The 15,000-nt window shown below is 43.1% G+C and overlaps 1 protein-coding gene across 1 annotated transcript in view; it reads left to right on the top strand.

Annotated features, from left to right (window-relative positions):
* The window catches only part of LOC134460642 (low-density lipoprotein receptor-related protein 1B-like), a 573,784-nt gene that overhangs the window by 425,527 nt on the left and 133,257 nt on the right, over positions 1 to 15,000 (top strand). Inside the window, exons 42-43 of the mRNA XM_063212999.1 lie at positions 626 to 815; positions 7,784 to 7,988. Coding sequence (XP_063069069.1) covers positions 626 to 815; positions 7,784 to 7,988 — 395 coding nt within the window. The remainder of the gene's footprint in view (positions 1 to 625; positions 816 to 7,783; positions 7,989 to 15,000) is intronic.

Below are 15,000 nucleotides of genomic sequence, written 5' to 3'. Positions count from 1 at the left end.
CTATTCTGGAGTTAATCAGGATTCTCTCTCTCTCTCTCTCTCTCTCTCTCTCTCTCTCTCTCTCTCTCTCTCTCTCTCTCTCTCTCTCTCTCTCTCTCTCTCTCTCCACCTCTCCCCACCGCTCCCCCTATATCCTCTATCTCCCCCTACCTGGTCATGGTCTATCCCAAGTCACAGAATGTCTTTTTGCACAATTACCTTTTTACATTTTTTACATTTTTTACATATTACATTTTCACATTCTTTATCTTTACTATTTTTATTTATTTATTTTTCCCCTCCCTGACTATTCCTGTGTTATTTGTGTCTTGAAATGTCCATATGGGCATTTGTTTATTTGTGTATTTATGTAAGCTACTGGATACCTGAATTTCCCCCTGGGTATTAATAAAGTTACCCTACTCTACTCTACTCTACTCTACTCTACCTCCCCCCCCTTAGATGTGGGTTCATTTGAAGGCTTGTGAATAACTATTCCTTATGTCTTTCAAAGAGTGATTAATCAAGACTCTCTCTCTCTCTCTCTCTCTCTCTCTCTCTCTCTCTCTCTCTCTCTCTCTCTCTCTCTCTCTCCCTCTACCCCTCCCCTATATCATCTATCTCCCCCTCCCTCTCCCCTCCTCAGATGTGGGTTCAGTGGAGGGCCTGGCCTACCACCGTGCGTGGGACACCGTCTACTGGACCAGCTCCACCACCTCCAGCATCAGTCGACACAGCGTGGACCAGCGACGCCACGGGGCTTTCACCCGGCAGGCTGTTGTCACCATGTCCGAGGACGACCACCCGCACGTGCTCGCTCTGGACGAGTGTCAGAAGTAAGCAATGCGTCCTACTTTTCTTTTCTGTGCCAATCCTTGAACTGGGTCAGTAGGTTGAATGTAGGTAGTGCTAAACAGTAGATGAGTTTAAATGTGTGATATGTATGCTTGCTTGATGTTTTTTTTTTAAGAATTAGGTGTCTCCACTCCACCGTTCTTTCTTCAAAGATTTAGATTTATTCAGCTTCAGGAATGTACCACGCACTGATGAAGGCTTGATAGCCGAAACGCGTTTGCTTTTTGGACATGGTGGTAATATAAATAAATAATGAGACGCAGCTTGTGAGTGCAGATTTTTCTTCCTTAAGTTGATACATTTTATCGCGCACCCAAAGACTTTCGTTTTTTCCAAGAAGTTGAGCGCGTCCTTTGCCAACATTAGATTTATTCAGGTCATGTACTCTATCCAAGATTGGTTAGCTGTAGAGAACTGAAGCTTTTGTAAATTCCGGAGCCTCTTTTGTCTGGCAGCGTTAGCATGCTAATGCTGGATGAATGTCAAAGTAAAGTTTAGCTCAGCTCATGCTTGTACTTTTTTTTTACTCCTATAGCTCTTCCAAAACCGTATTATCCACATGTTAACTTTAATGGAGCCCTTTTGTCAATAAAGTCCATTATCCCAAAGTCCATTATTCTCTCTGCCTCTGCTTCATACAGGCATAATATTTAGCACAAAAAAAGACACCTTTGCCCAATGTCACTCACGGTACACTGAGTACAGATGTATGTTGTTAGCGCTTTCTAGGCTTGCAAGCAAATTATACTATCTGACAGCAGTGTGCTTAACCTGCTTAACCAGATACAGGTTCAGCACTTGTTGAGGGAGTGGAAGCTTTGTTGCCACATTCTGTGTTCCACATTCCGTGTTCCATTGGCATGTCGGGGAGATAAGTTACAATGCGGCTCACCTCAGCAACCCTGACTGTGGGAATGAGATTAAGAGGTCTATGCAGCCAATTTAAATGGACTGCATTTACATCACATTTTGTGCTCAGGGTGTATTTATTAAATGGCTTTATTTCGCCCAAACACACACACTCAGCTACCCATTAGACATAATGGATTGAGCTGAGTATTAATACCTGTAATGCACCTACAATATTGTTTTTATTTTAATAATAACCATATTGTTATTTAATGACCTGGGGGTTGTCCTCATAGTTACATTTAGTGTTTGGGTGACAGCCTTAGTGTGGTGTATTGTGCTTTTATAGTTTGCAGATGGGGTTTACTGGGGTTACTTGTCTAATGCACAGCTCATAATACTGTCAATGCCTCTTCATCTAAGTCACTGCATCATGTTACCAGTGTGATATTCAAGTTCCTCTACATTTGCTTTTGTTCATATTGAAGTCTGCATATACAGTCAGTTTTTTTACAAAGTGTGTCCTCTGAGTTTAATCAACCTGGTTCCCTTTGAGTACTGTGTTACCCATAATCAGATATTTATTTATTTGTTTATATGTTTATTTTCAAACTGGATCTGGATTCAGCAATTCCCTTTTGAAGTTATGTACTGACTTCATGAAAATCAGAAGAGTAAATGGAAAGAGCTGCACACCTGGGAGCTAATGAAAGGCGCTGCAGTCCCTCAGTGTTTTCCACTGTGTCATAGAAATCCATTTACCAGCACAGTTGGCTAGTTCACATCTGTGATTCACAGCATGGCCGGCTTGGTTAACTAACAAGCACTGACAAGCAGACAGAAACACACGCATGCACGCATGCACGCATGCAGGCACGCACGCACACACACACACACACACACACACACACACACACACACACACACACACACACACACACATACGCACGCACACACGCACGCAGGCAGGTACACATGCACGCACACACACACACACACACTTGTGCATGGAGGATCATGGAGGTAGAAAACCCTTTAACATATTTATTTCAATATGGGTCAAAACCTGATGCGATCCCTGCTTTGAAGTCAGCATGGTACCTATTGCAAGACCAGTGAAGTACAGTACATAATGCATTCAGCATATCAACATTATAAGGCATTCCCTTTCAACTTCAGTGTCATATTATTACTTACATTAATAATGAATAACCTGCATGTTTGAGATAGAGGATGCTACACTGTCAATTTCTGCTATGGTCAGATATTGGACTTTTTATACTGGAATTTTGAAACCCAAAGTATTCCCCCCGTTTTTGGGAGGTTTTTTGACAATAAAGCTGTAAGTGGTTTGACCTTCACTAAAGAATGAGGCTATAAACATCAAAGCAATTGCCAGCATGTTGTTTCCACAATGGGGTCACATAGTAGATAAACCGCCTGTGCTGCATGAAAGTTCAATTTGCGAACTTTAAGTGTGTGTGTGTGTGTGTGTGTGTGTGTGTGTGTGTGTGTGTGTGTGTGTGTGTGTGTGTGTGTGTGTGTGTGTGTGTCTGTGTGTCTGTCTGTCTGTCTGTCTGTCTGTCTGTCTGTCTGTCTGTCTGTCTGTCTGTCTGTCTGTCTGTCTGTCTGTCTGTCTGTCTGTCTGTCTGTCTGTCTGTGTGGGGTTTGGAAGGGAAGCAGCAAATTTAGAAGGCTACACAGGAAGAAACGTGACGAAGGGTTCAAGGAAAAAAATAAAACTCAGAAAATGGCTTATGTTGCTAATTTGGTATGCCACCGACAGCACAATACTTGCCTGCTAATTGGAACTTAACCTGCAATGATTAATTGGCCGTGATATCTAAGCAGTGTAGCTATTCTCTGCCAGACAATTACAGAACGAGAAAAAGAAGAAAAAAGGCTATTATTTTGTTGTATTTGCAGTTTAAATGTACTTTATTACACATCAGGTTATTCACTTTATCATATGCATGCCATCCTATTATAATGCGATTTTCTCCACTTTCTTCAGGGCCATTAAAAATGTGTTCACATTTTAGGGTTGTTGTTCACGTGCTATATTTCTAGTCAGGATGAGTAATGAAGAATCCAGCCCCTAGATCATTGGACTACACACTTAATCATCTCGTATTTAAGTCAAGTTATGTTACCATCCCTTGAGTAACAGATGCATTTGACCTTGAGAAAGCTACAAGGTCACCTGAAGAATCATCAACTAAATTTGACAACCTGTCCATCACCTGTGACAGGAAGTGACCATCAGTCTGGTGTTGCTAAGGGCCGTTTACAAGAATGTCACGCCATGATATAAATTGTGTCTCTCATCTGTCTTTGTGGACATGTCCCAAAGTACAAAGTGAAGGACCATTATTTTCTAAAGCCTTGTGTGCGACATTGTGCTGTCACGGCTGCAATGTGTGCAATCTCTCAAACAGGAATTGAGACTTTGTGGATTAGTGTCCTGCGGAACACAAGCAGTCATCCCACATCAGCCTTGTGGCAGTGATGTCACAATGTTGTGTCAGCGTCTCCTCTTGTGAGACGTTGAATTGGTCATCGCCACCTAGGAGGACTTCCAGCCAAAACGACATTCAGTGTCACTTCTCGTTATTTTACTGACTGAGATCAGTGAATTGGAACAGACTATAATGGATTGAACTATTTCATTCTCTTTCATTGCCCCCACGAGCCAGTCACTGACTCGCTTGCAGTAAAGCCTGTCATTCGCTCTACAATGTTATGACCTTCAGTACAAACAAGCGATGGTTTATGAATTCATCGTCTTTCTCATATTTAACCTTCTGATGTATTCTTTGGCAATATCAGTAATAAGCTATTATAGATAATAATCGATTTGTTATTCTGTTCTGCATTGCCTCTATTCCTCTTGTGTGTCACATTGATCTGTTCTGTAGCACAGCATCCAATTTTAGCCAAAGGCCGGTGTAGCAGGCATTGAGTTAGACGATGAAGCCTGTGGCAGAAAAATAAATGATCAAATACATGAGATTTTGACTGCAACAGACAAAATGCTGAATTAATATCTAACTATCTTGGAGAGGCATGCTGTAGTACCATGAGGTCTTATATCATTGAGGGGAGGTCCAGGCCATAATCATCAACAGTCCACCAGGCAAAAGCCCTGTGGCCAAGCCAGTCAGTTCTATTAGTATCTACACTGTGAGTGTGTTCCGATATGCGACCTTGCGTCCTCCACTTGTGCTTGTGGCCTAGTACCAGGAAGTAATATGTCATGATGACATCACTGACAACAGCATTATATTTCAATATCTTGCAAGAGCTCAATTGTAAAGTAATTTTCTCATTTGCAAACTGGATGGTGAATGAAGAATAGTCCCCCAAACATTGTTTTGGCTAGGCTGTCAGCGGGGAAACTTTATTGTTTGGGGAGGGGCCAGGAGGCGGGGCGAGGCCACAAGCACAAGTGGAGGACGCAAGGTCGCATATTGGAACGCACCCTGTAGCATAAGGGGCTCAGCATTTGCGTTAGCAGTTGTGGTTGGCTGTGTTGCCATGGCAGAGTGAGGGTGTTCTAAAGCTCCACAGTACTCTATAGCAGTGGCTCCCAAACTTTTTCCCCTGTGCACCCCCTTGTACATTTCAATGTGGTTCGCGCACCCCCTAATCGAATATTTTGGTGTGCTGATGTCCATGAAAGTATGGATTAACTGCACATTTTGCACAATTGTTTTGGAGAATCCTCTTTTTACAATAGTCTAGAGTTAAACTATTGTACAATTCTCATGGACCCTTCAGCATACAATTCACCATACAATTAAAAACTAATGAATGAATGATCATTAATGATGGAGAAAACCTCACATATCCATCATTCCTCTATTCAGCTCCTGCACCCCCTTATGGCAGGCTGCGCACCCCCAGGGGTGCATGCACCCCAGTTTGGGAAACCCTGCTCTATAGGGACCCAGCCCAATTTAAACCCCCCATGCTCAGTCATGCATAATGGATTATGATGGTTCTATTTGCATCAGTTCAAATGAGGCATACCCCCCCCTCTTTTTTCCATGAATTTATTGAAACTGTGTTGTCCTTCAGAGGCTGTGAAATGTACAGTGGTCATGGAGGGTAGCAAGATCTTTTCTTCATTTCTACTTCTAATTTACTGTAAGGGTTTTTTCTTTGGCTCTGTTTGGCTCTCTCTCCCTCTCCCTCAGTTTGCCTTGTAAGGAGTGCAATTATTAAAAATGCATTACCTTTTCACATTTCAATTTTCACCAGCACACGGCTTAACAAGATCTACAAATTATATATCAAGATTTTAAAAAGTAATTTGTCTTTTTATCTTTCTGAAAGCATGCTAGCAGACGGTGGAGGGAGAAAAAAAAACATTGCTACGTCGTTATTGACATTAATGCTCCTGTGTGGTTGTAAAAGACAGGACACCACAGTCAGATTTGATTGCAGATAGCAGCCAGAGCAATCGTGCGAGAGAGAGAGACACGCACAGCAGATTAATGTAGTCTGGATGATGCTATGAATAATTCTGATATGTCTTGATTTATTTTCTCAACAGACAGGGAGGACCTTTAATGTTTCCCTCTTTAGTCTATTAAAGTCATCATCTTGTCCTCAACTCAATTTCACACATCTTATTTGCTCAGTTCTGATTCCTGAGGCGGTGGGGGTGGGGGTGGGGTGGGGGGGTGGTGGTGGTGGGGAGGAGGTGTTATGGGATTGGCAGTGTTGTGGGTCCAAGTGATCTCCAGGGATATGTATATATTATGCGCATGATAATGCCTTGGCTTTCGGAATGAAGGGATGTTACATCTTTTTATCACAGAACTGTGTCTGATTCCTTTGAGCTGGGATGTGTGTACCACAGTGTTGAACCGCAATATGAGTGGCCCTTTCTTGCAAAGAGCAGCTTGAGTAATAAGAGTGTTTGGAGTCAGCTTGTTCTATGGTTCTCTGTAATACATCTTTTTTTGTACCAGCAAATTTTAAGTACATGAAATGTAATGATGATCATTTTGAGTGGATCTGACTTTGTTTAATATATAACTAAGTAATATTAGAAAGATGGAAACTTGTTTTATTTTGAACTTGTTTTTTGGACAAACTGCTTGTAATTGTTTGGACTCCCCAAGTTCAGCAGCAGTGCTGAATTGGTAATAAGTACAGGTATAAGTGATTAGAGAATTATGATATCATATTTAAAAATGTACATCTGTGTTTTTGCTGTTCTTTTTCTCAATGCTTTGGATGAGCAGGTTGTAGAAATCACAGATGTGTTTGTGTTTTACTTGTTTTGCGAGAGCCCACACACCTCAAAGGCTTCTTTTTCAGCAGGTGCAGCTTTCCATGGTACTTCAGTCATGCATGTGTTTTACTTGCGACAATATGTGCTGCTGTTCTTTCTCTCAGCCTGATGTTTTGGGAAACTTTCTTTGAATGTTCTTTCAAAGGGAGGTACCGCGCCTTTTCTCTTGATGCCGGGTGGGTGCGTAGGTTCCAACAGGTTAACTATAGGATCAAGGAAGGGGAACTTGCACACCTTGTATGCCGATGCGATAATATCCTTTTATTGCATGTTTCGAAAATAAAAAAGTGCTACCTAAGTGAACAGTGCAAACGTTTCGGTCCCATTCAGACCATCCTCAGTGCATCCTTGATCCTATGGGAAACTTTCTTTGGAAACTTTTTGCATTTGTGTGTACTGTGTGTGCAGCCACATTTAGTAAGAACCAAGTAAAGACTCTCCTCTTTCGTCACTATCTACTAGACTAATGTTTGAGCTGCCCTTGCCCCAGGTCAGACTCTTTGTGTGTGTGTGTGTGTATGTGTGTGTGTGTGTGTGTGTGTGTGTGTGTGTGTGTGTGTGTGTGTGTGTGTGTGTGTGTGTGTGTGTGTGTGTGTGTGTGTGTGTGTGTGTGTGTGTGTGTGTGTACACAAAAAAAACCTAGCATCTGCGCTTGTTCTGTATATTTCCTGTGCACTTTGTAGCTGTTAGTGATGCTGGCTATGACTATGTCCTCATATGGAAGTCGCTTCGGTTATAAAGCGTCTGCCAAATGCAATGTAATGTAATGTTTGTGTTGTTCTGTCTTCATCGTAGCCTGATGTTCTGGACCAATTGGAACGAGCAGCGTCCCAGCATCATGCGCTCCACTCTGGCCGGCAACAACATCCAGGTGATCGTGGGCGCCGACATCTTCACGCCCAACGGCCTGACCATCGACCACAAGGCGGAGAAGCTGTACTTCTCAGACGGCAGCCTGGGCAAGATCGAGAGGTGTGAATATGACGGCTCCAACAGACAGGTGAGGATGCTTACCGGATCCATAGACTTCTTTGCCATCATGCAGCAATCTTGGAGACACCTTTTGGAATCTATTTATCATTGAGACCAGTAACACAAGACCCTCTGATAAAAGAGTTAAGGACTCTCAGATAAGTGATGGTCACAAAAAATATTACATGGTTAAAACCATCATGACAGGTTTATCAGAATACCATATTTTGAGGCTTCCTGTGAATTAAAATTACGGGTTTTTTTAAATATATATATTTTTAGGGCTTTTTTGCCTTTATTTTTGACAGGACAGTGTAGTAGAGACAGAAAATGAGTGGGGAGAGAGAGACAGGGAAGGATCGGCATATGACCCGGGCCAGAAACGATCCCGGGTCACTGGCGTAGTAACCCAGTGCCCTACCCTTAGGCCACGGCAGGGTCAAAATTAAGCTTTTACAGCTACTTTTCTCACATTTTATTTTGACAGTGCAGAGGCGCAGTAACACTGTTTTTTTTTAACGGTACATCATAATGATTGGCTGTTGGCAGCGGAGCAGGCGGGATATTTGCACCATAGAGGTAGAAAATAACACTAGAGGTGACTATTTGCGAGAGCACTGGGAAATGGCACATGGAGCTTCCTAACTTCCGTAGGTAGTGTAGGCACCTTCAGTCAATGCAAGTCAATGGAGAACACGCCCACCCCTGTCAAAAAAGTGACTAAAACTGTGTGGATATGAAGTAACACATTAATCAAAGACCAAATTTGAAATGTCAATAAAATACATTTAAAAATCAAATTATATATTTTATGAACATAGTTAGCAACACACTTCAGCTATTGTCCTTGTATAGTGTGTTGATGGACATTTTCACATGATTAAGCCATTTTTGACAGAGGTGAGCCTCCTTCTCCGTTAATTTCCATTTCTCTGATCTACCTAGAGATAATGGCCGCTACAGATTGCCGTAAAAAGGGGGGCGGGGTCACCTCCAGTGTTATTTTCTACCTCTATGATTTGCACACACCCGCCATACTGCCATAATGAATTACAAATGCATTACCAGCAAGTGCTGTGTGGAAAGATCCTCTTATTTTGAGTAGCTAAGCCATAGAGCGCTATACACTACCGCACTTAATATTCCCATACCCAGAGGAGACTGCTTTGGTCGATCCCCATGGTGTTAGATCATGGTAGATAATAGGATATATAGACACATAAGCAGGCTAACTCCTTTGTTCCAAATATTTGCTAAATGTTGCCATGGGACCTCTCTCACTTCCTCTATTTTTAATGGTTTTCTGAGATAAATCACTCTATCCCTCACCAGGGGATACTCCCGTGAAAGCAAAGAGTCGTCTCTTCTTTTTTGCCGCTTTAAAAAATGATCGTTTTTTTTTTTTTCAGTCTGGCATCTCTCTGGGCACTGGCGATGTCTTTTTGACATATCTCTCTCAGTTCTGACAGGCATTCCTGAAGGATTGATTCTGTCTGTCTGTCTGTTTGATGGACGTCAGGCTGTGTGACATCCACTCCAGTCCTGACTATTTCAACATGGAGAAAGAAGGCTCTTTTCTTTAAATATGTTTTTTTTTTATGGTTTTTATTTAAATATACAGTATAAAAGTATAAAAGAGGAAAAAAGTTTTGTTTAAGTGATTTTTTTCCCCTTTTCCCAGCTGTTTTCAAACCATTTCTGAATCAATTAATCCAATGTCTGCACAGGACTGGCTCATTGCATGATTCATGCTCAGTTAATTCACGAAAAAAGAAAGCTTTGCTGCAAGATCAACAGATTGGCTGAAGAGAACTGCAAAATGTCATCAGATTTGAACCCATTTCCCAAAAGAATAGGCATGGTATCTCATTAGTAAGAAGCATTGATTGTAATAATCTGTGATAGCCAGGTTTTTCTACTAGCATTTGATAGTCATCATTACACCTGCACGTTTGACTGGAGCCCTGTTCCAGTTTTAAAACGAATCAATGAAAAGAGATGAGCATGAACGATAATATCTAATGTTTATTAAAACACGTCATTTGCCAAGCAGAAAAAGAACTAATAAGTACTCCCCTGTGCCAATACTTTTTCTTCTTAGCCACAGTAATTCAGTGATAACCACCACCCACGGGCTATGATTAATGACTTAAGATTGTCTTTCTTTTCATGAAGGCATAAGAATAATGAGCAGCAAAAAAATAATCTGTGTTAATTATGTTTTTTTTTTCACAATGACTGCAGTAATAATGGTAAACACCAGAGGAGACTGCGGGGGGGAAATTTCCTGATCTCCAAGAATATCCTGCGCTGTTGGAAAAACGACATTGATATGAAACAACTCAGAAAAACAGAATAACATGTAGTCATGAGTTAGAATATTTTAATATACGTATCTCGTGTATACACAATAAAAAATGCAGTGTTAATTCAACACCGTGGCCTAGTGGTTAGAGAGTTGGTCTTTCAATCTAGGGGTTGCGGGTTTGAATCCCCCCTGACCTCTCCCTACATCTCCATCCATGGCAGAAGTGCCCTTGAGCCAGGCACCTAACCCCACATTGCTCCAGGAATTGTAACCAATACCCTGAAAAAAATAATAGTTGTAAGTCGCTTTGATTAAATGAAAGCGTCAGCTAAGTGCAATGTAATGTAATGTAATCTAATATAACACCTAGAGTGTCAATTTAACTAGGATGTATTTAGTCTCAGAGGACTCTCTAAGTGTTGAATCAACACTGCAGTTTTTACTGTGTACACACATATATCTACACACACTTTAAATGCCTAAAGTAGAATAGCCTATTCAACCCAGTTTTGCTCTCTAATTCCTAAATCTACATTCCATCCCCTATAGCGGGTAGCATCTCTAATGCAGCAGAGTGCTTGTTCTTTCCCTCTTAGCACATTGTGAGGGAGGAGGAGGCTCGGCATAAATACAGAGCAGAGGAGACCAGAGCGGAGGGGAGCTTTTCCATGTAAAACATTGGGCAGGGCTGTCATGCTGAAGCGCCCACCGCATGATAATCCTCACTCTTCTGATTCCTCCTCTCCTGTTCTCTCCTCTCATCTCCTCTCCTCTTCTCTCCTCTCCTACCCCATCCTCTCCTCTCTTCTCCTCTCTTCTCCTCTCCTCTCCCCTCCTCTCTCCTCTCCTCTCCTCTTCCCCCCTCTCTCTCTCTCTCTCTCTCTCTCTCTCTCTCTCTCTCTTGCTCTATCTCTCTCTCTCTCTCTCTCTCTCTCTCTCTCTCTCTCTCTCTTCTCTCTGCTGGGGAATTCAATTTGTGCTTGACACGACCCCAGAGAGCCGGGTGCTTCGGCCGGGCTCAATTAGTCACGGCCCAGCCGCCACAGACGCTCATCCACCCTACACACACACACACACACACACACACACACACACACACACACACACACACACACACACACACACACACACACACACACACACACACACACACACACACACACACACACACACACACACACACACCCAAGCCCTTCGGCCACTGTGCATGCACCAGCAATACGCAGGCCATGTCCTCTAATGAGGCTTTACTCTGAGGACCCCGCAGGGGGGGTGTCCTGTCAACTGCCCGATTTAAAAAGAAGAGATGAGGATCTGAAGCATTGTGTGTGTGTGTGTGTGTGTGTGTGTGTGTGTGTGTGTGTGTGTGTGTGTGTGTGTGTGTGTGTGTGTGTGTGTGTGTGTGTGTGTGTGTGTGTGTGTGTGTGTGTGCGCGCGTTTGTTCGTGTGTGCGTGCGTGCGTGTGCGTGTGTGTGCCTGCGTGTGTGTGCATTTGTGTGGAGAGGGGAGGCAAATTAAGCTGAGATAAGTGATTATCAGCGCAGGGCGTTGCGCTGTGTCCTCCTCGATTGCTTGCAGTGGGGATGTCCCCTCTCTCTGCTGGCATGCTTGCAGTGGGGATGTCCCCTCTCTCTGCTGGCATGCTTGCAGTGGGGATGTCCCCTCTCTCTGCTGGCATGCTTGCAGTGGGGATGTCCCCTCTCTCTGCTGGCATGCTTGCAGTGGGGATGTCCCCTCTCTCTGCTGGCATGCTTGCAGTGGGGATGTCCCCTCTCTCTGCTGGCATGCTTGACAGTGGGGATGTCCCCTCTCTCTGCTGGCATGCTTGCAGTGGGGATGTCCCCTCTCTCTGCTGGCCTGCTTGACAGTGGGGATGTCCCCTCTCTCTGCTGGCATGCTTGCAGTGGGGATGTCCCCTCTCTCTGCTGGCATGCTTGCAGTGGGGATGTCCCCCTCTCTCTGCTGGCATGCTTGCAGTGGGGATGTCCCCTCTCTCTGCTGGCATGCTTGCAGTGGGGATGTCCCCTCTCTCTGCTGGCATGCTTGCAGTGGGGATGTCCCCTCTCTCTGCTGGCATGCTTGCAGTGGGGATGTCCCCTCTCTCTGCTGGCATGCTTGCAGTGGGGATGTCCCCTCTCTCTGCTGGCATGCTTGCAGTGGGGATGTCCCCTCTCTCTGCTGGCATGCTTGCAGTGGGGATGTCCCCTCTCTCTGCTGGCATGCTTGACAGGACTGAGAGGAAGAGGAGAGGTGGAAGAGGATGAAGACGAGAAGGGGGTGGAGAATGACGGGAGCGTACCTACAGTCCCAGGAAAAAGTTTGTACACCCTTTGAAATTTCTTACATTTCTGTCAAAATTGATCATAAAACATGGTCTGATCTTCCTGGAAATCTCAAGAAGGAACAATCAGAGTCTGATTTAATTAATTCCACCCAAACATTTAACATGTTATCATATTTTTATTGGTCATAAGGCCATAACATTCACAGGAGCGCAGGGCATAAGTAAGTACACCCTTGCATTAAGTAGGTTTTAACCCTCAGTTAGATGCAATATCATCAACCAGACTTGTCCTGTAGTTGCAGATCAGATTAACAAAACAATCTGTTTGTATCTTGTCTCCCTCTTCTTTAGAGAACTGCCTCTTGTCAGCAAGGTTTGTGGGATGTCTGGAGTGCATAGCTTTCTTGACTTCGTGCCATATAATCTCAATTGTTTTTTGTCAGGGCTTTGACTGGGCTATTTCAGAATGTGTATTTCATTATTATGAAGCCATTCTAAAGTCGATTTGCTTCTAAAGTATGGGTTGTTGTCACATTTCAGGACCCATACTCTTGCGTGCTTCAACTGTGTGACAGACTTCCTCACGTTTTTTCTGTAAAATATCACAATAAACTTGAGTTCATTGTTCCACTGATAATAACAAACTGTCAAGGGCCTGAGGCAGCAAGGTAGCAGCATATAATGATGCTCCCGCCACCATACTCAGAAGAGGAGATGTAACCAAGAATAGCTAAAAAAAAGGATTCATTCTGCCAATCTAAAATGAATGGGGTTTCTGTCCAAAAAAATATTGCTGCACCTTTGAGGTTTGCAAAAAAGCATTTATATGCTTCATAGAATTACTGCAAAATATTCTGTAGACCAACGTTGAAACCAAAGTTGAATTGTTCAGAGGAACACACAATGTCATGTTTGGAGGAGAACTGGAGAACCACACCTTCACCAAAACATCATCTCCACGTTTGAGTGTGGTGGTGGGAGCATCATTATATGCGGCTACCTTGCTGCCTCAGGCCCTTTTCAGTGTGCTATTATCAGTGGAACAATGAACTCAGAAGTTTATCGAGATATTTTACAGAAAAAAGTGAGGTAGTCTGTCACACAGTTGAAGCACACAAGAGGACGGATGCTGAAATGTGACAAAAACCCATACTTTAGAAGCAAATCGACTTTAGAATGGCTTCATAATAATGAAATACACATTCTGGAATAGCCCAGGCAAAGCCCTGACAAAAAACAATTGAGATTATATGGCATGAAGTCAAGAAAGCTATGCACTCCAGACATCCCACAAACCTTGCTGACGAGAGGCAGTTTTCTTAAGAAGAGGGAGACCAGATACATCCAGATTGTTTTGTTAATCTGATTTGCAACTACAGGAAACATCTGGTTGAGGTTATTGCGACTAACTTAGGGTTAAAACCTATTGAATGCAAGGGTGTACTTACTTATGCCTTGCTGTCCTGTGAATGTTTACATCTTATGGGCAATGAAAATATGAAAACTTGTAAATGTTTGGGTTGAATTAGTTAAAGCAGACTCTGGTTGTTCCTTCTTGTGATTTCCGGGAAGATCAGATCACGTTTTATGACCAATTTTGACAGAAAGGTAAGACATTTCAAAGGGTGTACAAACTTTTTCTTGGGACTGTATGTTCCCCGGGTCCTATGTTCCCTGGGTCCTATGTTCCCCTGTCTTTGTATGGGAACGGGGAACATAGGACCTTTTTTCTAAAAAGGGGTTCCCGCTTTGTATGTTTCCGAGTTTTAAAATTGTGCCCTTCCCAAAACCATCCCTAAACCTAACCTGTCAGAAATGCAATGTTTCTGAGTTGTAAATTTGTGCCCTGACCAAAACTATCCCTAAACCTAACCTGTCAGAGGTGCAACAACAACCTGCGCTTTGCCATGCGACAGCAGTCTACTTGGAAGCAGTGGGGAACATAGAACCCTTTTTTGAAAAAAGGGTCCTATGTTCCCCGGTAGAGGGGAACATAGGACCTGGGGAACATAGGACCCGGGGACCATAGGGATGACCCCAGAATGACAATTGCTATGTTTACATGAGACATTCAATTCAGAATTAATTGACTTTAATTCTGAGTAAAGCTTAATTCCGCTTTGGAAAATTCATGTAAACCCCAATTCGGAATTAAAGGAAAGATCAAAGTAAACTCAACGGAACTATTTCATTCTGAATTATTAATTCTGAATCAAAACGTTCATGTAAACGTAGTGAATGTCTCAGAACCTGCTGTGGGTTCTAGAACACTAAAGTATAGTATGAGACTGGGGGAGGGAGGAAGAGGAGGAGATAGGGGAAGAGGTGAAGAGAGCAGGAAGTGACGGGATGATTAGGAACATCTTCTACCACCTCCAGGGATGACCTGGCCATCTGGTATAGCATTTAGCATTTCCCGGTGGCCCCGCACCATTTCACTACAGTAAA

This window comes from Engraulis encrasicolus, chromosome 13 (genome assembly GCF_034702125.1).
Source record: "Engraulis encrasicolus isolate BLACKSEA-1 chromosome 13, IST_EnEncr_1.0, whole genome shotgun sequence".
NCBI classification, from domain to species: domain Eukaryota; kingdom Metazoa; phylum Chordata; class Actinopteri; order Clupeiformes; family Engraulidae; genus Engraulis; species Engraulis encrasicolus.
Note: the sequence above shows the minus strand (reverse complement) of the source record. Positions and strands in the feature narration are given on the sequence as shown.